We start from the raw sequence: 26,468 nt of genomic DNA, 5'->3' as shown, positions 1-26,468 counted from the left end.
AGATATGCAAACCCGGTGTCCCACAGGCCATCCTGCAAGTGTGACTGCCTTGCATCTTCTTTCCGTGATTGCTCTTCTTTGGGCCATGTCCCTGTGCTAAGTCAGTTGGGTCTCCCATGTCTTCACTAGCAGTGTGCTCAGCTGCGTCAGGCTGCCCAGGCTTCCTGAGAACTGCTGGAAACACATTATAAAGACAAAATTATGACTCTAGTAGCACTGAAAGAGAAGCATGTTGTGTGGAGTGGGGGTTTAATCCTTGGTTCCCAAGAAAGCAGGGGTGTGGGGAGAGAGGGGGGTGTATGCCAGCCAGTCCTTTCTAACTCAAATTTGATAGTGTGAGCAGAGCGAGGGCACAGCTGCTAGAGCTTGCTAAAGCAGGGATGATGGGTGAAGGGCTGGTATTCGGGCTCCTTTGGGTTCTGTCTCGAGCAGGTTGGGCTCCCGCCCAGCAGTGTGTGAGCACACTTGGGGCTGATTTCCCCCATCCTCTACCTGACCTTGTGGCTTTTGCCTCCATCCTTCCCAGGCCAATCTTGTATTTGAGTACCAGCCTTTGAAGGTAGGTGAGAGCACTGGGTGCCTGATGCTCCATAGCAGTAATTTGGGCTCGTGCTACTACGAGTTGATCCTGAAAGCCACGATTAGCAAGCCAGAGAAGTCACTGTACTTCTGCACTACGCTGGGCTCTAACCAGACCATCACCACCAAAATCATGAATTACAACCGCCAAAAGACAGAATACATCCTCCAGGTGAGTGTGCTGTGCTCTTGCAGGAGGGAGGGAGCCCAGCTGAACAGAAAGGCTAGGAGGCGGCATCTCTGGATGGTGCCAGCCCTCTCTGTGGATGGATCCTGATCCTTCAGCTTTGCCTGGCATAGCTGAAGTGGCCATGGGAGCCTGGTGGGTCTTCCCACCAAAGCTGGACCTGTCCCTATCTGGTCTGTCCTCACTCACAGACCCTCTCCACTGCCCTTGCTGGAACTGCTCTTGCAGATCCCATGGTGCCCGGATTTTCACATTGCTGCCAGAGCTGGGACTTTAGATGCCCCAGGCCTTGGGTGCAGGATTATTGCTGCTGGGAAGATTTAGGCAGTCCCTGTGGAACAACATGGGGGGTGAAATGTGATAGGCAAGGGAAAGTATGGGGAGAAATTCTTGAAGGGACTAGTGGGTGGCAGCTGGACATGAGGCAGCAGTGTGCCCTTGCAGCCCGGAAAGCCAACCAATACCCTGGGCTACATCCAAAGCAGCGTGGCCAGAAGGACAGGGAGGGGATGTGCCCCTCTGCTCTGCACTGTGAGACCTCACCTGGAGCACTGTGTCCGGATGGGGAGTGCTCAGTACAGGAGAGACATGGACCTTTTGGAGTGCATCCAGAGGAGGACCACAGAAATGACCTGAGGGATGGAGCACCTCCCTACGGACACAGGCTGAGAGCTGGGGCTGTGCAACATGGAGAAGGGAAAGGCTGCAGGGAGAGCTGCGAGCAGCTTTCAGTATCTAAAGGGGCTGTAAGAAAGAAGGGGACAGGCTCTTAGGCAGGGTCTGCTGTGATATGACAAGGGGAAGGGGGAATGGTTTCAAACTAAAAGAGGGGCGATTTAGATTGGATATAAGGAAGAACTGGCACAGGCTGAGCAGAGAGGTAGTGGCTGCACTGTAGACACCCAAGATCAGGCTGGACTGAGCACTGATGGAGCTGTGGGTGTCCCTGTTAGTTGCTGGGGAGTTGGACTAGATGACCTTCAAGGGTCTCTTCCTACTAAAACAATCCTATGATGCAGGGGGAGCTTTGCTTTCTTCCCTGATGTTCCCTCTGAGCTCTGCTTTTGTGACACCCCTCTACTTGTCCCTCCTGTTCCGTACAGACAGACTGTGCTGATTTCCAGACGGAGAAGACCATCAGCATGCCTCCTGCCTGCCTGGGGGGCTCGGAGGTGAGCTTGGAGGTGATCTATGAGCCCTGCCAGCTGGGTGAGTCCCGGGCCACACTGCAGCTCCTGGGCCCTTCAGGCATGGAATACAGCATCCCACTCTTCGGCCTCGCCCTGCCCCCCAGGCCGCAGGGCCCCTTCCTCATCAAGGCGGGTGGCAGCACCTCCATCCCCTTCAAGAACATCTTCCCTCAGCCCACATCCTTCAGGTACAGCGTGGAGAACCCGGCCTTCACCGTGAGGGCCACCGAGACCCTGCGCCCCAAGAAGACCATCTTCATGGCTGTCTCCTTCGAGGGCAGCCCGGATGGCACCAAGACCCCCGTCAGCAGCCGGCTGGTGGTCTCCTGCGCCCGAGCAGATGGCCTGGGAGCGGGCATCTCCTGGGTGTTCTACCTGCAGGGACTGCCCCTCGAGAAGTGATGGCATTGGAGGCATCCTCCATGGGCACGGCACTGGCTGGGGGGGGCTCGTGGTGCTATGGTGGGGTCTGTGTCACGGCTTGGAATAAAGGCATGGGCAGAGCAGACTGCTGTGGGGGGATGTGGATATTGGAGAGAGACTTGGGGGTCCTGGTGGATGAGAAGCTGGACAGGAGCCAGCAGTGTGTGCTTGCAGCCCGGAAAGCCAACTGTGTTCTGGGCTGCATTAGAAAAGGGGTGGCCAGCAGGGAGAGGGAGGTGATCGTCCCCCTCTGCTCAGCTCTTGTGAGGCCCCATCTGCAGCACTGCGTCCAGACCTGGGGCCCCCAGCACAGGAAGGACGTGGAGCTCTGGGAGCGGGTCCAGAGGAGGCACTGAGATGGTCAGAGGGCTGGAGCAGCTCTGCTGTGAGGAAAGGCTGAGGGAACTGGGCTTGTTCAGCCTGGAGAAGAGAAGGCTGTGGGGAGACCTCACTGTGGCCTTCAGTGCTTGGAGGGAGCGCGTAAACAGGAGGGGGAACGGCTGTTTGTGAGGGTGGGTGGTGACAGGACAAGGATTTAAACTGAGACAGGGGAGGTTCAGGTTGGATATTAGGAGGAAGTTTTTCACCCAGAGGGTGGTGAGGCAGTGGAACAGGTTGCCCAAGGAGGCTGTGGATGCCCCATCCCTGGAGGCATTCAAGGCCAGGCTGGATGTGGCTCTGGGCAGCCTGGGCTGCTGGTTGGTGACCTGCACACAGCAGGGGGTTGGAACTCAATGATCACTGTGGGCCTTTGCAACCCATGCTATTCTATGATGCAGAGACTGGGAGGCGCTCCTCCGCGCCGCATGGGGGCGCCCTGCGGTGGGGCGTGGTCAGGTAAGGCGGGCGGGAAGGTCACGTGATGCGGGCGGGCCGCCGGTGGCGGCGGGGTCGGGCGGTGATGGTGGCGGCGGTGCCGGCGGTGCCATGAACGCGGAGCGGGACCTCGCGCCGCTGGCGCCCAGCGTGGTGCGGGCGTTGAACGACAAGCTGTACGAGAAGAGGAAAGTGGCGGCCCTCGAGATCGAGAAGTAAGAAAACGGTGGGGAAAAGCCGGGGGAACGGTGGGGGTGAGGGCGAGGGGCTGTGGGGCGGCCGCAGGTCTGGGAGGGAGACGGGGGGAGCCGTCCTTAAAGCCTTTTAACCCCGGGTAAAGGTGTGTGGGAGGTTGCTGGCGCTGCCGTGCGTCCTTTAGTTTGTCAGCGCATCTCCCCCGTGTGTCTGAACTCCCGTGCTGTCACTGTGGGCGCTGTGCTGCTCTGTGGCCGCGCGTGGGAAGGACCTGTCCCCTTCTGCGCTGCCCCACAGTTCTGCCAACGTCCCCACGGGATGCAGACAGCAGGCTGAGCACAAGCCAGCGGTGTGACCTTATGGTCAAAAATGGTGTCCAGAGGTGCAATGCATGGATCGTGGCCAGCAGGGTGAGGGAGGTGTTCCTCCCCTCTTCTCTGCTCTGAGGAGGGTGCATCTGGAGCTCTGGGTCCAGTTCTGGGCTCCTCCATTCAAGGTAGACAGGGAACTGCTGGAGGGGTCCAGTGGGTGGTGGCTAAAGAGATGAGCTGGGCCTGAAGCATCTCCTGTGTGAGGAAAGGCTGGGAGCTCCGGGGCTGTTCAGCCTGGAGAGGAGATCTTGTCAGTGCTTATAAGTCTGAAGAGTGAGAGTCGAGTGGATGGGGCCAGGCTCTTTTCAGTGGTGGCCAGCAGCAGAACAAAGAGAAACGGGCACAGAGTAGAGCGCAGGAAATTCCATAGGAACACAAAGAAGAACATCTTTAATGTGAATCATAGAATCACTCAGGTTGGAGAAGACCTTGAAGTCCAACCACGACCTAACCATCCTACCCTAACTCTAACAACCCTCCACTAAATCATGGCCCTGAGCACCACATCCAAACGGTTTTTAAGCACATCCAGGGATGGTGACTCAACCACCTCCCTGGGCAGCCTATTCCAGTGCTTAACAGCCCTTTCTGTAAAGAAGTTTTTCCTGATATCCAACCTAAACTTACCCTGGCACAACTTGAGGCCATTTCCCCTCATCCTGTCACCAGTGGCAGTCACTGGTGAGGAGCACTGGAAGAGGCTGTCCAGAGACGTGATGGAATTTTCTTCTCTGGCGATATTCAAGGCCTGTCTGGATACTTTCCTCTGTAACCTACTGCAAGGAACCTGCTTTGTCAGTGGGTTGAACTGGGAGATTTCCAGAGGTCCCTTCCACTCCGTATGGTTCTGTGATTCTGTGAACCAAGCAGCCCTGCTGACTTGTTTTGCCCCAGTACTGTGGCTTCATGGTTGATTTATACTAACCAAAATCAGATTTGGGATCTGCTGATGGAGCTGGGCACCCAAATTGCAAAGGCTATCAGGATGAGGAAGACAGAGTCCAACCCTTTTTACAGACGTGTGGATTTAGCTCAACCTAAACTAGTCACAGAATAGCACTGCACGTGTCATTGTTGTGCCTATGGCATTGTGTGGGGAGGAACTCACTGCCTCAGTGTGGGTACCTCCCAGCTCTCTGCCCCGTATTGTGGAGCAGCTCCTGCTGTGTGCAAACTCCCTCACACTGTGTACATTGCTGTTCAGTGCCTCTTGCTTCTCTAGTTCACCCCTGAGCCCTTTAAACTCAGAGGGGTCATGAAGTTGTAGAATGGCTGTGGGCAGAGATGCTAACCACTAGATCAGCCTGCCCATAGCCCCTGCCAGCCTGGCCTTGAATGGCTCCAGGGATGGGGGCACCCACAGCTCTTTGGGCAACCTGTTCCAGTGCGTTCCCACCCTATGAGTGAAAAACTTTCTCCTAATATCTAACCTGAACCTCCCCTGTCTCAGTTTAAAACCATTCCCCCTTGTCCTATCACTAGCCACCCACATAAAAAGTCGGTTCCCCTCCTGACTCCTGGGATATACAGTTTTTTTTTCATTTCAAACCAAATGAACAAAATCTGTTCATTAAATCTAGCCTGTAAAGAGATTCCCTCTGTGCTGTCAGGGCTTGCTGCATGCTCCTCGTGGTGCTGGGTGGGACTGGGAGGCAGAGCTGTCGGCCTGGGGTCAGCATTTTGTGAGAGTGGCACCAGCTCTGGCCATTACCAAATTCATCTTCGGGATGGAGAAGAGTAGGTGGGCTTTGTGATGCCTCCAAGGAGAAAAAGGGCAGCAGCTGTGTTCACAGCAGGGTGAGAGGAGGCTGACGCTCATCATGTAGTGAGGAGAAGACCGTAAGTATCTCCTGTAATGATTTGCTTCGGCTAAGCAGTAGGTGATGGGAGAGTGATAGCCAGCGAGAAGCGGGCAGCATGAGATTTCCAAGCCCCTCAGAGCCTGTCTGGCTTCACGCAGCTGGGGCAGGGTTAGTGCAGAGCTGAGACTTGAAAACTGAGAGTGAGATACCTAATGTTGGGGTTGGCCAGATTTGGTACAGCAACAATAAAAAAGCATATGGAGTTTGGCATTGGAAATCTTTGTGCCTTCAGCACAGGTTGAAGTAATGATAATCGTTTAGGCTGAGATACTGAGGCACCTGTCCTCATCCTGTATGCAGAAGTCAAAGGAAAAATAATTCTGCTGCATTGGCCGGGAATCGAACCCGGGCCTCCCGCGTGGCAGGCGAGAATTCTACCACTGAACCACCAATGCTCCAGCTGTGTGCAGCTGCCTGCACAGCTGCCTTGACCCGGCGCTGCTGGGAAGGCTAGTGGTGAGGTGGGAAGGCTGAGCTGATGGGCATCGCCTGCGAGGTGAGAGTGGGCAAGCAAACAGAAGGGGAGCTGGGGCAGGACCTGCTTCGGCGTACAGCTCAGTGCAGAGGGTATTTGCGTGAGGTCATTGCGGCTTCTTTTGCCTCTCAGTCCCTTGGGAATGGAAGGAATCCTCCTTCTGGCCTGGTCTCACCTTCTCCTTTGTAAAAGCTGCTTTCTGGCAGCCACAGGGAATCGAGCCCCCAGGCGTTTTATTAGACAAGATCTGTGGCTTCCCGTGTGCTTTCCTCTTCTCTCCCCAGGCTGGTGCGAGAGTTTGTGGCTCAGAACAACACGTCTCAAATCAAGCATGTGATCCTGATCCTGTCTCAGGAGTTTGCACTCTCCCAACACCCCCACAGCCGGAAAGGGGGACTCATCGGCCTGGCCGCTTGTTCCATCGCCCTGGGCAAGGTAAATGTGGGTGATTTTTGGCTCCCTGTAGTGGGAGAGGAACAGTGCTCCACGTGGGCCAGTCAGAGAAAGCTGGCTGCTCCCCAGCTGCGTGGCATCCCGTGTTGCAGTGTGACACCAGGTTGTGAATGAGATTCCGCAGCAGATCAGCCACGTGCTGTGAGCACTGGAATGCTTTCTGGCCTGGGTCAGACCTTGGCAGCTCCCCAGCCTTGGTGTCAGTGCATCTGTGTTTCCAGCTGATGTGTTTTCAGTGAGTGTTGCTGCTGAGCTGAAAATAGGGCTAGGCTCAGCAGGTTGCAGCTGAGGTCTAGTCCTGTTCAACAGTCAGCTGAAGCCAACCTCTTTCTTCTGAAGTGTAAAAGCAGAATATACCTTCTGCTGACAGCTGGTGACATTGTCTCCATTTCTGTATGTGCAGCTGGTTACCCAGATGGCAAAAATGAGATATGACTTGGTATTAATGGAACTTACAAGAGGCATAGGCCTTCCTTCCATAATTCACCACACTCCAGCAGCACAGGCAGGGAAGTGTGGTTAAATCTCGGACCAAATTATGCCAGGTCAAAGCAAGCAGGCAGTGTGAGGTGTAAAGTTGTATTAGCCTAAGTTATAACTTCTTATTGATTTGGTAGAAGGTTTCCCTGCTGAAAGCATTAATCATTCAGTCCAGCTCTGGAGGTGTTACATGGATGCCCATTGTGCTCCTCCTGCTGAAAGCTGACTGATTTCCATCCCAATTAAGAGCTTTCTCCCTTGCTTACCTCTCATTATAAGCTCAGTAAGTTACCTCTGGGGTTCGGCCAGAGCACACAGATCCCTGCTGAGGGAGCGGGGACTCTGTGGACTCAGAGCTCCGTTGGGCTTTTCAGTTAAACCACGTGGTTCATTTTGAAAATGTTTACAAGGGAAGGAGTCATTTGGGTTTCTAGTAGGGCGGACGTAAAGAAAGCACAGAGCTTAGGAAGAGCAGAGTGTCTCTCTTAGAAGCACTGCAAGGTGTATTTTAATTTGGTTAATCTCCTTCTAATGAGAGTCACAACCATTTGAAAGAGACACTCCGAAGCCTGATGATTAACAGCCTTTAAGCTGATGGCCACATGCTTCTGAGCAATGCTCCTTTGTCATCCTACTGTTAAAGTGCGTATCACTTCTCTCTGGGTCAGCAGCACTCCATTCTGCTGTCAGCCCATAAAGAGCCCTAGAGATACAGCTGGGAAGCTTAACCCTGCTTTGCCTTCTGCACATCACTGGGGCAGAGCAGCTTGTGCTCCTAGGGACTGGAGGAGTTGTGTTTGGCGGCCCTGAAGGACTCTGATAAAACTTAGAGCTGAACTCCATAATCTGCTGGTCTGCATGTTGTTTATTTTCTTGCCATTTCCTTTGCTAGATGCTTGAGAAGTGGCAGCCTGTTTGCTCCATGTTCTGTCTAGCGTGGCTCTTTCAGGAGGACAGACTTCAGCATGTAAAACAACAAGCATGCTCTCTGTAAGAGTGGTGCTGCACTGTCTGCTCTTGCCTGGAAATCAGAGCTCCAGTTGCTTCAGCTAGGAGCTGTGTCCAGCTGAGCTCCAGGAGCTGTAGCACCTGTCTTTAAGCAGCTGCACACACGAATGCTGCCTGTTTTCTGGTAGCTCAGGCCTGGGTGGAGTTGGTCTTTCTGGAGTGAGTGCTGGTTTTCTTTGTGAAGCCTCTATTACCACATCCTTCCTGCTGCCCAGCTACAGGTGATACAAAGAATAACCCAACAGATGTGGCTCTACTGAGTTGCTCCTCCTTCTGGGAGCTGTGTTGCTTTGCTCAGTTGTGAGGTTGTAGGTAGGACTGGTCTGTTGCTGTCTGATGTTTGGGGTGACCTGGAAACCTCAATGGCTTTACATAGAAACCAACACCTGCAGCAGTAGCAGTAAATAAAAATGGTAGTGATACTGGGCCAAGCACAGGCCACCATGGGCCTGAATTCTTGCACCATACCCTTGTGCTTTATTCCAGGATCCATGGCAGTGCCATCTCTGTCCTCTCCCCATGGTTCTCAACTCACCAGTCTCCTTCTGTCCATCAGGACTCTGGGCTCTACCTGAAGGAGCTGATTGAACCAGTGCTGACGTGTTTCAACGATGCTGATAGTCGGCTGCGGTACTATGCTTGTGAGGCCCTCTATAACATTGTGAAAGTGGCCAGAGGCTCTGTCCTCCCACACTTCAATGTGCTCTTTGATGGCCTCAGTAAGGTAAGAAGCTTCCTCTAAGACCCCAGGGGTTTTTCCTTTCCTTCACTGGAATAGTACATCTTGTTCTCTAGTGCTCTTCTTTCCAGGATCAAACAAACCAAGTAGTCTGATACCATCTTTTTAAGGAAACTGGTCTGCTTTGACCAGGCATGTCTGAAGGTCTGCACATAAATGTTTTTGCAGCAGCGTGCTGGCCTTGGTGTTGAGGATGCCAGAGTTCACTGTAAGATACCTTGTTCTTGGTTTCCACCTCCAAGATGCATTTTTCTGCTCCTTACTCAGTGGTGTAAGACACTGCAAAGTGGCTCTGCAGCACCACAGCTTTTTAGTCATGTAGGGTCAAAACCCTTGTCTACATGCACTCCTCTGTGCAGCTTATCTTGTTTTTGTGTCAGCGCCCACATTGTGGCAGACATGGAAACCTTCCTAGAGTGGGAAGGTGATAGGAAGCTTGACATGCCCCTAAGGAAGTCTCCCTGCAGAATTTGTTGGAGCCTAATGATGAGTCAGAGATGAAGGGTTCTCTGTATCCATCCCAATGATATCAAAATAGAGCAACAATCCTGTGAACCTGCTAGGAGCTCCACTGCAGAGATGGGAAAAGGCCTGGGACCTGTTGTTGTAATGATTTTTGTTTCTGTTCTTTACAGCTGGCTGCTGATCCTGACCCAAATGTTAAAAGTGGCTCCGAGCTCCTAGATCGACTTCTGAAGGTGTGTTTCTCCTTCTAGCTGAGAATCCTTGGTGCAGGAGGCAAGTGTGGTAGGCAGCTTCAACGTGCCTGCAGGTGCCTGCACGCTGCCTGATGTGTCATGGCAGAGTTCTCATGGGGACATGCTGGTCTAGCAGGCTGCACCTGCTAAAATCATCCCATAGGGATCCTAGGCTTCTGCCAAAGTGGTTATTTCTATCGCTGGTTGTAGCTTGATACATTGAGAGTCTGGTGGCTGGTTTGAGGAGCTTGTAGATTACTGCAATGTAAAATGGATGTTTAGCTGTTGGGAGCCAGGTCTCTGGGGAAGCAAGGATTTAGGCTGAGGGAAGTTGCACCTCCGTCCTGGACAGCAGGAGGGCTGCTCGTCTAATTTTCTTCCCTTCTCCTGTGCCTAAATGAGGAACAAAGAGAACTGAAGATCAGAGCTGCTGCTCCCAGGGTGGGGGCACTTGGTTCCTCTTCCTGTTCTGTCTGCTGAGGAGCTTGTACTTCTGCAGACTTCACGGTCCAATGGGAGGGAAGTAGTTCCCTGCCAGGTCATGCCCCCTCTCCTCATTAGCACTGCAGTTAGTGCAGTCTCCACATTCCCTGTTGCAGTCCTTCCTGTTGGGAGCTGCAGGGCAGAGGGGATCTGCTCTACTGCTCCGGTGTGAGGGACTTTGTTATGCAGCAAAATCTGTCAAGCGTATAGGAAGAGCTCTAAGAGAAAGCCAGGGGACTCTGCAGTCACTGACACAGATGATTACATCAAAGTTGCTTGCTCATGTGTGCAACGCACCAATGAGGCACGAATTAGAGAAGGTCCCACCCTCCTCCTGTTCAGCCAGGCAGTAGGAGCCTTCCTCAGTGCATCCAGCACGAAGTTATTCACTGCCCGAGGGGGAATTCCTGCCTCATGGTCTGAACAAACCATATGATTCTTTCTCCCAGAGTCTCCCAGCAGCCAGGAGAGCCTGCTGCTCTCTGACAGAGCCGCTTGTCAGCATCTTGTGATCCTTATCCTGTCATGTGCCTTAAAAAGGGCTGGGTGGACGTGGCTGGGTGGGGGCAGCGCGTGCTGGGTGCTGGGCTTACTTTCTGACACGCTCTGCTTGGGCTCTGCAGGACATCGTGACAGAGAGTAACCAGTTTGACTTGGTGGGCTTCATCCCGCTGCTGCGTGAGAGGATTTACTCCAACAACCAATATGCCCGTCAGTTCATCATATCCTGGGTAGGTACACGTGTGCTTCTCCTCCAAAGCACTGCTGCTGGTCGGCATCCCGTGCCTGGGCAAACACCAGATGTCCACAGTGATGTGTGCACGCAGGGACCTGAGTTTGCTCAGGCCTTATTTTAAGTCATCAACTTCTGACTTCTGCTTCTTTAAAATGCCAGCTCCCTGTGACATCGCCGTTGCAGTCACACATACACGATGGTGCACTTCTGCCACTGTTCAGGGCTTTGCAGAGCAAGTTAGAAAATACAGTCCAAGCATTGCTTGTATGAATAAATGTATCGTGACCTAGAGGTTACAGTCTCCCAAGGGACAACACCTTACTGTTTGCTTTCCAAATGCAAGTTTAAGGGTCCCCTGCAAACCCAGCAGTGATGGAGAGATGTTGCTGTCCATGAAGCAAGTGATCTCCGTTCACTTCCTGATTTCTGTGCAAGGCAGAAGCTGCTAATAGCTGACCAGGGCCTTGGGGGGATGTGTGTGCCTCAGGGCTCTCTATTTCAGCCATACTGTTTGTCTTTCCACATCTGCTTGTTGGCATTTTGACAGTTGTTTGTGATCCCTGCTGTTAAGGAGCTGTGATTGGAAATGCAGCAGTTCTGCAGTCTGATCCCTTGCCTCCTTCGCAAGCCCAGCTTCTTTCTGAGATGGGCAGCTCCACGCAATCCTCTTGTCCTTCCCTCCCCGTCCCACACAGGCAGCCGTGCTCCCCTCCTTCCTGTAGCTCAGTGTTCCTCAGTACCGCACCAGATTTGTGCTGGTGATGTTAGTTAGCTTCTCCAAAACTCACCCATCTTCTTTCTTGTACCTTCCCCGAGCTAGATCCTGGTCTTAGAGTCTGTGCCTGACATCAACCTTTTGGATTACCTGCCAGAAATCTTGGATGGGCTCTTCCAGATCCTGGGAGACAACAGTAAAGAGATACGAAAAATGTGAGTGTGGAGGCTGGCTGGGGGCCAGGTCTTTTGGTGTTCTGCTCTGGAGCCTCGTGCGTTGTGTTAGTCACCCTCTCCATTTGTTTGCAGTTCTACATAACTGTAGCTAAACTACACATTCAGGGTGGGAGACGAGAGCAACCTGGCTGGGTTGTTTGGTGGATCAGTGTGTCCTTGGCCAAGGCCTCCCTTCCCCAGGTTGTTGTGGCTGCAGCGGCTGTGGGGGACATGGTGATGTTTGTGCTGTGGTACAAACTGTTCTGGCTCAGTGCATCCATTACCTCTCCAGCCCCTGTGCATGGTGTCATAAAAGGGATGCTTGTGTGCTTTTGGGGTAGGAGATTTGCGAGCAGCCTCTCAGCGAGGTGCAGCACCAACCCCAAGTCTCCTGGGTGCAAAGAATAAGCAAGCACTACGAGCTGGCCTTTCAGATCCATTGCTAAGACTCAGTTTGGAGGAGCATTTTGAAACAGAGGAGTGGCTGGATGTTCTCAGTCAGATCAGAGGATCTTAGCTCTTGCAATGAACGAAAGTGACTGGACCTGTTTGATAGGGCATAAGTAAGTGCTGAGACAAGCCTGGGTCTTTCCCACTGCCAGGCCCTACCAGTTCCTCCTTGCTTCTTTGTTTCCCGGGGCATACATGTCAAGGAACAACTACTGAAAGCTTTGGGGATCTGCCCTCCCACCTCACCCCTACCCCTGTTTCCCTTTGTGTTCCCAAACACGTTCTTGTTGTCAGAATGGAAGATGTGTGGGACTTCCATTGCCTCCATCTTTCCTGGTATGTGTGTGTGTGGGTAGGGTAAATTTGGACCCAATATGGAGCAGGTGCACTGGGGACAGTGGCCCATATCTTGCTCTTGTTCCGTAGGCTGTTCCTGGAGCAGATAAGACTGCTTGTCTGTTACCTTGGGATGGATTTGTACTTGTGAGTGCCAGTGTGTCCTACAGTCTGCAGCCTTTCATTTGGGGCAGAGTGGATGTATCCAAGTTCCATTCCATGTGTGTCCTTGCTGTGTGTGTGTGGAAGGCTGTCTCTGACTTCCCTGGTGGCAGAGGAGTGTTTACCTGTCTGTCTGCCTTCAGGTGTGAGGTGGCTCTTGGGGAGTTCCTCAAGGAGATCAAGAAGAATCCCTCTAGTGTCAAGTTTGCAGAAATGGCCAATATTCTGGTGATCCACTGCCAGGCTGCAGGTGAGTGTTCAGTGCTAAGCTGGCAGGAGCTGGAGCATCCATCTTTGGCTCTGCAGTGTCAACCCATTGATTCAGGCTCGGGGTTTTCCTGTTTACCAGCCATGTTACACCACCTTGCATCCTTGCCCTTTCTTTGCTATTGTGCATGCTAAAAAAAGAGTGGCAGGTCTCAGGAGATCTGCCTTTGTGTGATGTTTTGGAACAGTTCTCCCATGGCTGGCACTACCACTTTTTCCACCTCAAATACAGAACAGGTGTCATCACAAGTGTACAGTAGTGGTAGTGCCTGAAAATTAAATAACTGGCTGTGGGTAGCACGTGTGGTTATCCAGCACATCTGGAAAGGGGACTTGTTTTGAGAAAGAACCTGAGATGGTACTCGTTGCATTGACAGGGCAGTTAAACATGATGTGCCTGACACTTTGTGTTAGTGCTGCACCATAGGGTCTGCTGCATATGCAGTGATACTGCGAAAGCTCAGTGCTTTCTGAGAAGGATATCTGGCTTTTCCCAAGCTTGGCTAGCTCCTGTGTGATCCCATACTAGAGTTTGTCCAGACTAAAGACTCTGGTTGAAGAAGAGTCCCTTCCCTTTGAGCCCTGCTGAAGTCCAGTCGGCTCTGTGGTTGCAAGCACTCCTTATCCTGTGGAGTTTGCTGTCGTTTCCCTCACCTCTGCTCGTCCTGTGTCTTCCAGATGACCTGATCCAGCTGACTGCCATGTGCTGGATGAGGGAGTTCATCCAGCTGGCTGGCCGAGTGATGCTGCCTTATTCCTCAGGGATCCTGACTGCTGTCCTGCCGTGTCTCTCCTACGATGATCGCAAGAAGAGTATCCTTGTAACTGAGCTGCTCCCAGAGAGGGCCAGGAGGAGTCCTGCCCCCTGAGTGCTAAAAATCACCCCAGCCATTTGGATGTGAAGGGAACTAGCTGAGGCAGATGTGGTTGGGCTGCGATGGCTTCTCTGTGGCTGGCCAGGTATGGCACCTAGCATGCATGAGACTGCGTGTTCCTTACACCGCCTCCACTCAGACATCAAAGAGGTGGCAAACGTGTGCAACCAGAGTCTGATGAAGCTTGTCATCCCAGAGGACGACGAAATGGATGAGGCCAAGCAGTCAATAACCCTGTCAGCAGAGCCCAACCTGGAGGAGCCTGTCTCCAAGCCAGAGGCAGCATCCAGCGGTGAGTCCCTGTTGGCCTGGACCATTGAAGATGAGGTAAAGGTTGGGGAAAGGTCTTGAGAAGGTCTTAAGTTGGTTTGGTTGCCTGTGGCAGGGAACCTCTGCACTTTTCCATGAGCACTGGGGTCCTGTTTCACAGCTGATCCTCTGCTGAGACACACACTTGGTGCCACCTGCAGATCAGCTCCCTCGTCCAACCTGCAGCCCAGGCAGTACTGCATGGTCTGGTGAACATCCCAGCGCATTTCACATCACCATGGTCATTAACTTGTGATGGGAGGCCTGGAAAAGTTTTCAAGTGAAAAGAAACTAAAGCTTAACCAGTTTAGGGGGGCTGATATCTGCAGACAGCAGTGCATTTAGCCTTCCAGCATCCCCTCAACAGATGCTATTGTCCCAGGATGACTAAAGCTACCTCTGGCACATCTATGTTGGGCAGGCATGTTAAATATATGTAACATGTAAATCACATGGGCTTATCTATTCTTCTTCTGGGGTTGCATGTTCAGCCCAGCGCTTCCCTGTAGCATTGCCCACAAACACCGCTTGAAAAATCCTGCTGCAAGAGGGGACGGAGAAGGTGAAAATTAAAAGGCAGAAGGGTTTTCTTGTGCAGCAGCAGCCAGGTAGGTGGTGAGGAGGCGTGCAGCAGCCTGGGGCAGTAGGGCTACACTGTCAGCATGCGCAGCTGCAACGGGCAGCACAGCCGGCGGGCGCAGGGAGCAGCCAGCGCAGCATTGGTGGTTCAGTGGTAGAATTCTCGCCTGCCACGCGGGAGGCCCGGGTTCGATTCCCGGCCAATGCAGCAGCTTTTTGGATGGGATGAAGGGGGAAAATGTCATACCTTGTTGGAGCAGCAAAACTTTTTTATTTTTTCCTTTTCTTCCCTGATTGTCGTAAGACAATCCTTGGTTAAAATATCGATTAAAAGTGTGATTGCGTTAATACTTAACCCTTTGCGTAGATGAGAGCGCTCCTACAAGCAGGCAGGCAGGATCAGGGTGATGCTTTTACAGCTGAAAATCTCTTCTGTGCTCCCTTTGTGCTGATGTGGCAGTTCTGCTGTGTGCAAGTAGAGGCAGCTGGCAGCAGGGGGCATAAGGAGCCAAGTTCATCTTTTTACGCTTTGTCACTGTGCTTGTGAGACCCAGGTCCAAACTGTGTCCAGCACAGGCTCCTCGTCCTGCACAGCTCGAGCTCTCTAAAAATCTCAGTAGCCCCTTGCTGAAAGATTGCTTCAGTAGGGCTCAGCCAAGCTGTGCACTGGATTTAAAGAGGCTCTGCAGAGACCTGTCTGGTATGGAGCAAAGGCTGGAAAGCTGCTTGGGTTTATTGGTTTCCACATGGAGCCACAGCACGGGACAGCTGGCCAGGTGAGGATGATCCGGTGCTCAGCCCTTCCTGTGCTGGTGTGCTGTCCTGTGGCCATTGAAATCTGGACTTCGGGAGGCAGCCCTCCAGACCTGAGCTCCTTGTTACAAGAATGTGTATCTCGTAATTTGAGCAGCATAGCACAAAGTTCCTGGCTGTCTGAGCTCACTGGGGGGTCCTCCCCCAATTACAAAGAGGGAGACCCAGAGACGCAGGTCTGAAGATACACTTACTTTTTAAGCTTGCATTTTACTTGGTGGTTGTACTGTACTAGCTCTGTGCACAAGCTTGATGATGAGTGTAAAGTGCTCGCTGCAGGGAAAAGGGATCCTCGGGGCCCTGAAACAATGACTGGAGGTGCCTGCAGAAGGCCATGCTGCTCCTGCTGCCTGCCTTCCCTGTCATCCCATTCACTGTGTGTCCTTTCTGTCTGCCTGCAGGCTCTCTGGATGCTTCTGGTGACTCCAGTGTGAGCAACGCCAGTGTCTGCACAGTAACCAGGTAGGGGCTGGTTGTTGCAGACTATGAGTGACGGATGCTGACAAAGCTGTGGGAAGCATGATGTGGGTTGGAAACCAAATGGGGTCTCATATTGCAGTGGAATGCACGACAGAGGATGCATTTGCACCTCAGAGTCTTGTCTCAGTGGTAGATTCATGGATTTGTTCGATTTGAAAGGGACCTTCAAAGGCCATCTGGTCCAACTCCCTTGCAGTGAGCAGAGGCACCTGTGGCTCCATCGGGTGCTTAGAGCCCCATCCAGCCTGACCTTGAATATTTTCAGAGATGAGGCATCCACCACTTCTCTGTGTAACCTGTTTCAGTGCTTCAGTCCTCTTAAATGCAGGTGTTGCCCCCTCAAGAAACCTTGCAGAGCTCCCTGGGAAGGCAGCGAGTGTGTGTGCACTCAGAGTTCTGCACCTCTTCTGTATTCAAGCCACTCTGGCTGGCGATCCCTGCTAAAAGGAAGGGAGAATGTGGGTGATGGTTTTGATATTGGCTCTTCTAGCTTGACCACAATAGCAGACGCTTGGTTCCCTCCTGCCTTTGCAAGGAGTTTATCTCATGCGGAGGCATCAATCTCATGTGAAGAAGGGGGACACAAACCATCTGGAGCCAGTGGAAGAGCTTAAAATTCAGCTTCGTGCTGCTGCAGCACTGCAGTCCTGGCAGCCCACCACAGCACGGTGCTACAGGGCAGGCGTTGAGGCATGGCTCAGGGCGTGCAGCCCAGCTCCAGCTGCCTGAGGGATGAGGTGTCCTTGCAGCCCCTGCCACCAGCCTGTCCCCCTGCCAGCCTTGGTGGCATCCATCAGGCCCACGTCTGCAGATTGCTGCTTCATACCCAGCATGATTGCTCCCAAAATTTCATCTAAATCATCTCCCCTGCAAATACCTTTCTTTCCATCCAGCTGCCAGGGAATTTAGTAGCAAATCCATCTGCTTTTAGAACCATCTTTGCTTTCCTCCTGCTGCCTGCAGTACCGTTCCAAAGAGACCGTTATTTGCCGTGCTTCTATTGTGCTCACACGTGTATTTATACCTTGTTGTGATCCTCAGAATAGCATGCATTACTCTGGCTGCATCCTGCCAGCAGTCTGACATGTGATACCCATCGTAACATCCCTGAGCACTGCAAGTGTCAGCTTTTCAGATTTGATTTTCTGTATCTCTCCATTCCCTTTTTGCACTCCCGCAAAGCCCATCTACTCCCTCTTAATGATGCCCTTGATTGTTCTCCTCCTACAAAAGCATAGATTGTTTCCATTTGTCTCTAGATTTCATTCTATGGCTCTTCAGTGGTTTCCCCCAGCTTCCCTGTGCTCGCTGCATCCTGGCCCTGCTCCTTGCCAGCCTCCCACACTCATGGCTGCAAACTCAGCCCATAAAGTTTAGCAGGTGCTGGAGTGGGCGTGCACGAGGCTGAAGCTGGAAAGGGAGGAGAGAAAATGAGGCACTAAGTCAAAAGGATACATGATAACTGCATCTCTGTCCTGGAGAGCTTGCATCTGGGGGGGAGAGAGAGTGAAGGCAGTGAGACTGAGCTCAGTGGGACACATGGGGGATGCTGTTGTCTCCGCTTGGTGGTGGATGTTCATTGCTCCTGCTAGCTGCCCCATGCAGCAATGAGAGCTCATTTTGTAGCATTGTAGACAAGAGAATGTGGAGTTGAGATTGCCTGGGTTTGCAGAGAGATTTCATGAGCTCTCCTAAGCCCTTTGGAATGGGAGATACCAGGTTTTGTCATGGAGTTTACCTGCCAGGATGGCCGTTTCCCCATGCTGTGTGAGTACCTGAAGCATTTTCCCCATGGTTCTCATTATGGGGAGCTGGCATGGAGCTGGGTGGGCTGTATGTGACCATGCCCATTATTTTGCCTGTCCACTTGGGTGGCTGGAATCCAGGGGTTCTGTTCTGTCAGAAAATTGTCTCTTAAGAACATAGACAGCTGAATTGCACCTCTAGTGCTGGCAAAGCACGGTAGCTGGTGTAGCAGCAGCACAGACCTCTGCACCATGAGATGCCGTGCTGGGAGGGCAGCAGGAACCAGCTGCAGCCATAACTCCCACTGGGGAGCAGGCAGCTGCCTGCACACCGAGTGCCCACTGGGTGTCAAGGCAGGACCGCAGGAAACCATTCCGTTGACATTTGAAGCTGGGAAGCCTGCGGACAGAGGAAGTTGCAGCTGCCTTTTAAGATGAGATCACTCTGTGCTTGTGTTTTTGTTCATTCCCCCTGCTTCCCCCGGTCTCCCCTTGAGAGCAAGGGATGAAGCGAGGCCCTGCGCCAGCGCCCGGCTCTCACGCCCCTTCCCCTGCCCCTTCCCCTGCCCTCCCCATGCAGACGCCTGCAGAAGGATAACACTGCAGCAGCAGTGAGAGGAGGAGGACCTCGTTCAGCAGGGGCAGAGAAGAGGGAAACCGTGGAGGCATTGCGTGAAGATGCGGTCCAAGCAGATGACGAGGTCTGAATGCTCCGTAGATGGATTCTGGACACGTTCCTGGGGCCACAAAGTGACCACCCCCACTCCTAAAATGTGCTGTAGGCAGTCCAAAATGCTTCCATGGTAATCACCGACTTCGCTTGGAACTTGGAGAGAGCTTCCTGGTGGCATTTACTTGGAAGTGAGGACCATGTCTGTTCTGAGACAGGGACTGCGGGGGTCTCGGGGCTTCCCAGGGAGGCAGAACTCCTGAATTCAGCTTCTGCAGAAGAGATAATACGAGGTTTCAGAGATGCTGAAGCCTTTCCGTGGCCCAGCTGGACACTGCTGCCCCTGCCATTGTGAATTCGAGTCCGGATCGGGAAAGAGAAGTGGAATTGTGGCTGCTGGAGCAGAGCCCTGATTTCCCTGCTGGAACGTGAGCTGCTGAAAGACAAGCAGACATCTGTCCTGCGTCACTGGACCAGCGTGGCTGGAAGGCATTTTTTATGCTCTTGGAGCTTCCTGACTGCATCAACAAAGCTTGAAGGCTTGAGAACGCCTCCCAGCCATCCTGCCGGGCTGATGGTTGGGCATTCAGCAGGGTCAGGTACACAGGTGTTAAACTGGTGTCAGGACACCAAACTATTGGTCAGGAAGGCTTGCCTCCTTCTCAATCTTCCAGGCCTGGTGACCTTGGGACACTGCTCCAGATTGCCTCTGGCAGCCCATGGCCTTGGTGTGACGTCCCTCTCGGGCAGGGCTGGCAGTCCTGAGCCATGAGGACAAGCATTGTGGCCCTGGTACGACCAGATGTCGTTCATCCTCTGCGGAGAGGGCACACTGCTGCCACGTGGCTCAGCCGTGTTTAGATCAGGCAACTGGAGGAATGGTTGTTAGGGCTTAGTAGGAAGCTGAAATTGCAGCGTTTGGCTCCAAAGTGCTTTCTTGGGGAGGCTCCTCCTGAGCTTCCTCTGCGGTTTGGAGCAGGAGAGGGTGCAGGAGGGCTGCCCTGCTCCTGCATGCCGTGGAGGGATGAGGCGGGCTGTGCTCTGTCCCTTGCTGACCAGGGGTCCTCGAGCATGCCACCTCATTCTCTACCCTGGTGCCTGCAGCTCGCTGCACTGGGTTGCTCTGCTGAATTCAAGCCTTGTAACTGGGAGAGCGATTTGTGTTCCTCCAGCACTCGGAGATCACAGTGAGCAGGAGGAAGCCAAGAGCATCAAAATAGGAGTGAGAGAGGATGAACAAGCGACAGCTTGTGGGACAGAGAGCAGAAAGGAACTATTTACCTCCTGGCCACTAGCTCAGGCCAGTTCAGCAGCACAGCTGCCAGCCCATATGGGATATGCCCTTGTGACTTGGACCACATTGAAAGAACCTGGATATTTCCACCCTTGGCAGTGCAGCTTGCTGAGCCCGCTTAAAGGCTAGAGCCTGGCCTGGACCTTAACCTTGTCTTAAAACGGGGTCGGGAAAGCAGCTGGGCTGGGCAGGAGGCCAGGAGGGAGATGACAGCTCAGAGATTGGCATGAAAAGGAACCGCTGTGGAGAGAGATGGCAGGAGCCCATGAAGAAAAGGAAGAACTGAGAAAATGAGTTGATAAGGGAAATGGGGTGAAAAGCATTGAATGCACTTGAAAAGTGGGAAGTGTTCCCATGCTGGAGGATGCCTTGTGAAATGGCAAGACCACGTGCTGGGGGGGGGGATTCAGCTTCCTCAGCCACTGTTCTGCTCGAGCAAAAGGTCCCAATGTCCAGAGGCAAGAGCCTGGTGCAGCTCCCACCATTGCTCAATCCGCCAGAAAAACTGCTTGCTGCAGCACATGGACTGTGGAGGAGGTGCCAGGGCTGCACAGTGGAGAAGAATCTAGGGTAGTGGGTTAGATGGAAGCGATCGCATCTGACATCTGCCCTGGCACAGCTGTCGACACTGGGAGCCTGCGTATCAGCCCGAGAGGATTGCATTAAAGCAATGCCATTACCCTCGCTCCCAAGCTCCTGCTCTGGGCTGCCTGGGGATTAGGGAGAGCCGGGATGCACGCCGAGCTGTGAGCATGCTTCAGAGCTGCAGCTGTGCTCACTGTGTGTAAGCAGTGCCCTCCTCCTCCCTCGAAACACAGCAGCACAGAAATCTGCTGCTGCTCCAGCCTGGAGGAGCGTGGTCAATGGGACCACCGCCGTACCCATCCTCTACCACAGGGTAATGGGTTTTGATGAACAGGTCTGGAAGTGGCCTCTTCCTCCATAGCACAGCATCCCCCCTCTCTGCATCCCCCCTCACAGCAGCATCAGGGCCACCTCCAGCCCAGCCGCTCTGTCAGCCTCTGCAAATATCAGGCACGTTTCTCACATTACCCAGAGCTTTTTCCATCCTGTTCAGGCACACGGTGTATTTTGGCGTGGAGATGTAATCAGGTCAAGGATTCGTGCTGCTCTGCAATCAGGAGCCTCGTGGTGGCAGGTGGAGCGCAGGCTGTGTACCAGAGAAGAGCTGGCTCCTCGGGAAAAGCAGGAAGGGGATGGGGAGAGCAGCCTCATCTGAGCTGTTCGTGTGTCTGTTAGAAGTGGGGAGCAGGAATAGGAGGCTAGGGCAGGGGGAGAAAGGTACAGCTCTGCTCATCAGCAGCTTTCTGGGTTCACAGGGGCTTAAATCCATTGGGATGCTGCTCCCCTTAGGCATGTTGAGGCCTCTAAGAAGAAGCCAACCAATGGCTCGGACCCATCTCTACTTCTCTCCGTTCTGAACATTTGATTTTTTGCCCTCGGCTGTTGTTTGCAACATCAAAGCACAACTTAGGCCAACTCGAAATGCAATTTGCAGGCCCAAGCATCTGTTCAGTGACACAGATGAAGCAGTCGGATATTTGCAGGGCTGTGAGGGGGCTGCAGCCTCCTCGCCTTGCCCTTCCAACACGTGTCCTGGGGAAGATCAAATCCTATTAAGCCGCCGTTCTACTTGCAAATTATACCATGAGAAATCTGCCCCTTAGGATTTCTTATCAAACACGATGCAGAGGAGCTCTGAGCACGCTAGAAAAACCTGCAGGAGCTCAGCCCAGCCTTGAATAATTCAGTAGCTGGAGCAGGAGAGGAGTGACTTAGCTCTCAAAGCAGCCCCGTAGCAGAGAGCTGCATCCCAAAAACCACTGTACCATCTACAGTCAGTGGTGTGAGCCTGCTGGGTTAGTGGGGGCTGAGTACCCTCCCCTGGTGGAATGGCCCCGGTGGGTGGAGTCTGAGGACATTTGGTTGGATGTCTTCTGGAGGTGTCTGAACCAACCAAGCTTGAGTTGGGTCCCGATTGCACGTTATGGGTCTTTAGCCTTTGTACCCCAAACCTGATGACTGCCCTATGAACCAGTTCCTCAGTGTAGTCGTGCTGCAGGATTCATCTAGCGTGGTGTGTTGTCGTGCGTAGGTACCAGCTGTTTTGGGAAAGTGGTAAAGCTTGAAGCCTGGAAAATTTCTGTTCTTTCCGAGGCAAGTTTTTGGTGCGCTGCTGTGTCTCTCACCGTGCTTCCCATTCTTGTAATGCCAAGCAGAAGCTAACCTACACCATATGGGCAAAGCTCTGCTCTTTGGACCCATCGTGTTTGCTGCTCCCTTTCAGAGCAGATGTGAAGACTTGAGGAAAGCAGCAGTGGGGTGCAGCAAGCCAGCATGGGTTAGGCTGTGTGGTTGGAGCAGCTGGAAGCCTGCAGGCAGCCAAGCCAGAGCTATTTGGGTGTTGCTGATCTTCCTTCCTCAGGCTGAATTTATTCCCTGCGTGCATGCAGCATATGCCTGGCCTGCATTGCTATGACCCCTTGCAAGCCCTGAGCTTGCTTCCTGGTTCTTCTAACAAGCCGCAGGGATGATTTAGATTGCTTAGGGTTTGAGCTGAGGTGTTGGATGAAGGCTCTGGTGTGTTACAGACCTCTCCACCATGGGGGGATTGCGTTGGGCATCACAGTGCTGAACCAACTCTTCTCCTTTTTGTGCAGCTCTGAGAGAATCCAGGTGACACTCAACCTGGATGGAATAGTTCAGGTGTTGGATTGCCACCTTCATGATACATCCATTGGGATGATGACCAGAATTGCAGTCCTGAAATGGCTCTATCACCTGTACATCAAGACTCCTCGTAAGGTAGGTCCAGGACTCGGCACGTGAGCCCATTGCTTCCTCCATGAGACTCAGTTTGTTGGAAAGGGGCACCCAAGCTTTAGCCTTTGTTCCTTAATCTGCTGGGACCTGGATCAGCTGGAGGTGCTACAGAAGGCCCAAGTGGGGCTGACACTGCTGGAATGCCAAGAACCTTAGGAGTAAAACCGTGGGATCAACAAGTCCCTAGGCTGAAGTTGGTCAGTGGGACTTGGCAGTGGTGTAGCTCTGCAGGAAAAAAAAGTAGATATGTGACACTAGGAGTGGTTGTGTGACTTGGTCGTGGGCCTTTGTAGCACGTGTAGGGGCTACAGCTGTGCTGAGCTGCCCCAGAAGCAGGTCTGCCTGCAAACTGCTTTGTAACCAAGTGCCTGCATTTTTCATGAGGCGGTTGGCTGCTACTACCCTAGTAGCTTAAGGAAGATGCTTTCAGGTGAGATGGAAAAGACTGGCAAAGCTTTCGGCAGCCTCTCAGGGAGTGCACCGTCCTTTGGTGGGTGTTGGTCTGTCTGTGGAACTGATGCCATTCACCTCCCTGATTCTAGATGTTTCGACACACCGACAGCCTCTTCCCCATCTTGCTGCGGACCCTCTCAGACGAGTCAGATGAGGTAAGTGCTGCAGCCCCTGCAGAAGTCTTTCTGGAAGCCCAACATCCCCGCATCCAACTAAGCTTTGGAAAAGCTTTGTCTGGTATGATCGGGTTAGACAAAGGGATTTCAAGGCCTTGGTCACTGGGGTGTTCATTCAGCCCTGTTGGTCCTTGCACTGTTGCAAGGACCAGTGCAGTGAGCCCACAGAGCTGCACAACTGAAGTCCCTCCTGGCTCAGTTCAGCTGGTTTCTTTTGCATCCTCAGAGAGCCAGTCCCTCAAAACCTACTTGTATGGATGTTCTTTGCTTGCCTGGGATTCAAGTCCCAGTCTGGGAGTCAAGACCCCGGTGCTATGCCTGGGAATGGCTCTTGGCCAGGTCCTCGGTGAGTGGGAATTCAGACATTGTGTGACAGCTGCGAACACAGGAAGGAAATATTTTCCTGTAGATGCTGGAAAATTTTAGAGGCAAGCCCTAGCAAAATGGTTCAGCAGCAGCAGCTTTGCCTGGTGGAGCTATGCTCAGTGCCCAAAGCCTCTACAGGTTTTTCCCAGAGCCACCCCAGCACATATACATTCCCCCCACCAACATGCCACCCCAGACTGCAGGGCAAGCTTCTTTCTTTCTCCCCTTCCCATGTCCTTTGAATCAGAAGTCAGACACTACCTCATAGTCTGTGTCAACATGCCTTTGAGACATCCTCTGAGCAACCACGCTGGGCCCGGCAGTGAGCAGCAGTGCTGGGGAGAATCAGAGAATCGTTTGAGTTGCAAGGGACCACTGAAGGCCATCTAGTCCAACTTCCCTGCCATGAGCAGGAACACCTACGGCTCCATCAGGTTGCTCAGAGGGCTTGGCCAGCAGCCTTGTCGCCTTGTCCTGACACGCTGGGCTTAGGGACAGAGCTGAGGACTAAGCCCATCTGCCCCAAACTGTGCTTTAGGAGTTAGCTTTCTGGCAGCAGCTTGCCACCTTCTTGTTAGATCTGCAGCAGCATTAGGCTGGCTCAGAGTGAGCAAAACAAATCCAGCAGCCATGGAGGAGCCAGCTTGCTCTGGCCTCACTCTCTGTGCCTTCCTGCCTGCTCTTTGGCTCCTCGATGCAGAACTCTCCAACTCCAAGCTAGCTCCTTCACTTTTTTTCCCAGTCTGGTCTCCTCAGTATTGGCACCTTTCTCTTTTTCTCGCCCCTGCATTGCGCTCTGGAGCACTTGTGGTGTTCGGGTGGGACGCTGGCAACTTAGGCTCTCTTGGCTCAGGCCCTGGTAACACCTCTGCCTTCAGCTGCCCCGGGTTTGGATGCATCCTGCACAGAGCTGCCAGAGATCCTCAGCGTTTCCCACGCCAGACCTTCCTCGTGGAATAGAAATCACGTGCTCTCTGCACCACGTTACACGCTCAGGGCACCCAACCCCACAATAAATCCCTTGTGTGAGGGGGCTGTGAAGAGAGGAGGAAGGGAATGAGCAAGCAAGGGAATGACTTGCACTTGCAAAGGCAAGCGGCTGCCTGGCCATTTTCCATACCCTGCTGCTTACGACGCAGACCTCTCCAAAAGAGTCCCCAAGCACACATCTGCCTTTGCAATGCTCCAGAAAGCCTGCATCTCGCAGATAGGCTCTCCAGCTTGGCAGGAGACTGCTGTGAGTCATGTTGCAATTACACTGCTTATTAATATTTGAAAAAAGCAGCGAAGAAAGGACCCTGGTGATGCATTTCCTCCATGTGACATAACTGGGAATGGCTCAAAAGTAATTTTAATCTGATTTATTTAATCCTGTCTTCTATTTATTTAAATGTTTGGGGGGGATTTTTTTTTTTTTTTTTTTTTTGAGGAAATCCATCGACAAGTCAATCCATTAAACATCACTGCTCAGCTGGCTCCCAACCAGCTCTGCTGAGAAAATAGAAATGGCCAAAGTAGTAGAAGGGGGGTACAAGCTAGGCATTTTTTGAGGAGGGTGGGAACAAATTGGAATGGCTGATCTGGAATGTGAGCGCCCAGATTTTGCCAAGAGACCCAGTTAGGATCCACAGATGCAATACAGAGAAGCTGGAGCAAAGCTGAAGCAAGCGGTTCCCTTTGATATGTAGACAAGTTGGGATGTGAGGCTCCTGGCTGTCAGGTTCTGCATTGCTGCCCTGCATCACCGTGCTCTGATTTGCACGCTGGCCTATCCACGTGTGTTTGTGAGCTGGTTTTGAAGGCAACCTTTAAAAGCTGTAGTTAAAATTTGATGTGGTTAAAAACTTCCTTACAGCTCCGAGATAGCAGGATGCTGGGGAGAGTGTTTTTCTCTGCACAAGCTGCTGCTTTCATCTTTCTCAGCTCTGCTACCTGCTGGCGTGAGGCTGAGAGCTGATGTCAGAGGTGGTGAAGAGTGGAAGCCCCAGTCCAGCACTCACAGTTAAATGCAGCACTGCTGCAGAGGGCAGGACCGGCTCTTTGGGTTATCACCCTCTGCAGGCTGTTGCAGAGGCAGCTCCTAGCTTCCCAGCTCATCCCAGCCTGGATTCCAGGTACTGTACTTTAGGTGAATGCAGCAGAGAAAAATGGGAAGTTATGACCCCATTTATTTTCTTTGTTTGGCTTCATTTTCCTTTCTCCAACTCCAACATGGAGTTCCGTACATGCCCCTTCATGCTGATCTGCTGCTGTTGGTCTTGTGGGCTGGGACTTCTGCCTGACTCAGCGGGGCTGGGGGATGAATCATAGAATCACAGAACCATTAAGGCTGGAAACGACCTCTCAGATCCCCAAGCCCAACCCACCCCACCCTGCCCACTGCCCACATCCCTCAGTGCCACATCCCCAGGCTCTGGGACACCTCCAGGGATGGTGACTCCCCCACCTCCCCTGCATCACCCTTTTGGGGCAGAAATTGTTTCTGATGTCCCACCTGAACCTCCCCTGGAGCAACTTGAGGCCCTCCCCTCTCATCGCTTCTACCTGGGAGCATTGGCCAGGCTGGGATTGGTGTCTGATCTGAAGCAGGATAGAGCCCAGCTCCCTTCTGCTCTACTAGAGGAAAACTGCCTTAATGCAGGCTTTGGGATCAGTAAGAAAATCCCAATGATCTCTTAGCTTGCATCCTTTGGAAGTTCGCTTCTGCACCTGACAAGTGATGGGGAGCGGGGGCCCTGTCCTGAGCCCAGGACGTTGTCGTTCACGAGTGCATTTTACTCCCTGGTGACAAAACGTGGTGGCTCTGAGCATTGGGCTGCTTTCTGGCAGCTCTCTGGGCTGTGCTGTCCTATTAAATCCCAGCAAATTTCTCCTGTTGCGCCCGATCCCCAGCACAATGAACCTAACAAAAGCTTGTGCCAGAGCAAATCGCCGTCTTCGTGAGTTTTGGTTTGCAGTTGTGCTCTGTTGGTTTTAGGTCCATTGTGTTCCAGCTCCCAGCCTTTAATTCAGCACCGCTACAAT

At 52.8% G+C, this 26,468-nt stretch overlaps 2 protein-coding genes and 2 non-coding genes across 16 annotated transcripts in view; 3 read left to right on the top strand and 1 right to left on the bottom strand.

Annotated features, from left to right (window-relative positions):
• HYDIN (HYDIN axonemal central pair apparatus protein) overlaps nucleotides 1-2,462 on the top strand; it is a 115,382-nt gene extending 112,920 nt beyond the window's left edge. For all 13 annotated transcript variants that reach the window (XM_085235077.1, XM_085235076.1, XM_085235079.1 and 10 more), the window contains 2 exons: nucleotides 527-751; nucleotides 1,870-2,462. In XM_085235077.1, the coding sequence (XP_085091203.1) occupies nucleotides 527-751; nucleotides 1,870-2,358 (714 nt within the window). In that variant the 3' untranslated portion in view covers nucleotides 2,359-2,462. The remainder of the gene's footprint in view (nucleotides 1-526; nucleotides 752-1,869) is intronic.
• Nucleotides 2,463-3,187: 725 nt separating this feature from the next.
• VAC14 (VAC14 component of PIKFYVE complex) overlaps nucleotides 3,188-26,468 on the top strand; it is a 50,755-nt gene continuing 27,474 nt past the window's right edge. The window contains exons 1-12 of the mRNA XM_085235093.1: nucleotides 3,188-3,410; nucleotides 6,383-6,533; nucleotides 8,596-8,763; nucleotides 9,414-9,476; nucleotides 10,583-10,690; nucleotides 11,516-11,625; nucleotides 12,717-12,823; nucleotides 13,519-13,653; nucleotides 13,855-14,007; nucleotides 15,818-15,878; nucleotides 22,287-22,431; nucleotides 22,992-23,057. Of these exons, the coding sequence (XP_085091219.1) occupies nucleotides 3,307-3,410; nucleotides 6,383-6,533; nucleotides 8,596-8,763; nucleotides 9,414-9,476; nucleotides 10,583-10,690; nucleotides 11,516-11,625; nucleotides 12,717-12,823; nucleotides 13,519-13,653; nucleotides 13,855-14,007; nucleotides 15,818-15,878; nucleotides 22,287-22,431; nucleotides 22,992-23,057 (1,371 nt within the window). The 5' untranslated portion in view covers nucleotides 3,188-3,306. The remainder of the gene's footprint in view (nucleotides 3,411-6,382; nucleotides 6,534-8,595; nucleotides 8,764-9,413; nucleotides 9,477-10,582; nucleotides 10,691-11,515; nucleotides 11,626-12,716; nucleotides 12,824-13,518; nucleotides 13,654-13,854; nucleotides 14,008-15,817; nucleotides 15,879-22,286; nucleotides 22,432-22,991; nucleotides 23,058-26,468) is intronic.
• TRNAG-GCC (transfer RNA glycine (anticodon GCC)) lies at nucleotides 5,948-6,018 on the bottom strand. The gene has a single exon. It is a non-coding gene; the product is annotated as a tRNA-Gly (tRNA).
• Nucleotides 14,741-14,811, top strand: TRNAG-GCC (transfer RNA glycine (anticodon GCC)). The gene has a single exon. It is a non-coding gene; the product is annotated as a tRNA-Gly (tRNA).

This window comes from Meleagris gallopavo, chromosome 13, assembly GCF_905368555.1.
Source record: "Meleagris gallopavo chromosome 13, MGAL_WU_HG_1.1, whole genome shotgun sequence".
NCBI classification, from domain to species: Eukaryota; Metazoa; Chordata; class Aves; order Galliformes; family Phasianidae; genus Meleagris; species Meleagris gallopavo.
Note: the sequence above shows the minus strand (reverse complement) of the source record. Positions and strands in the feature narration are given on the sequence as shown.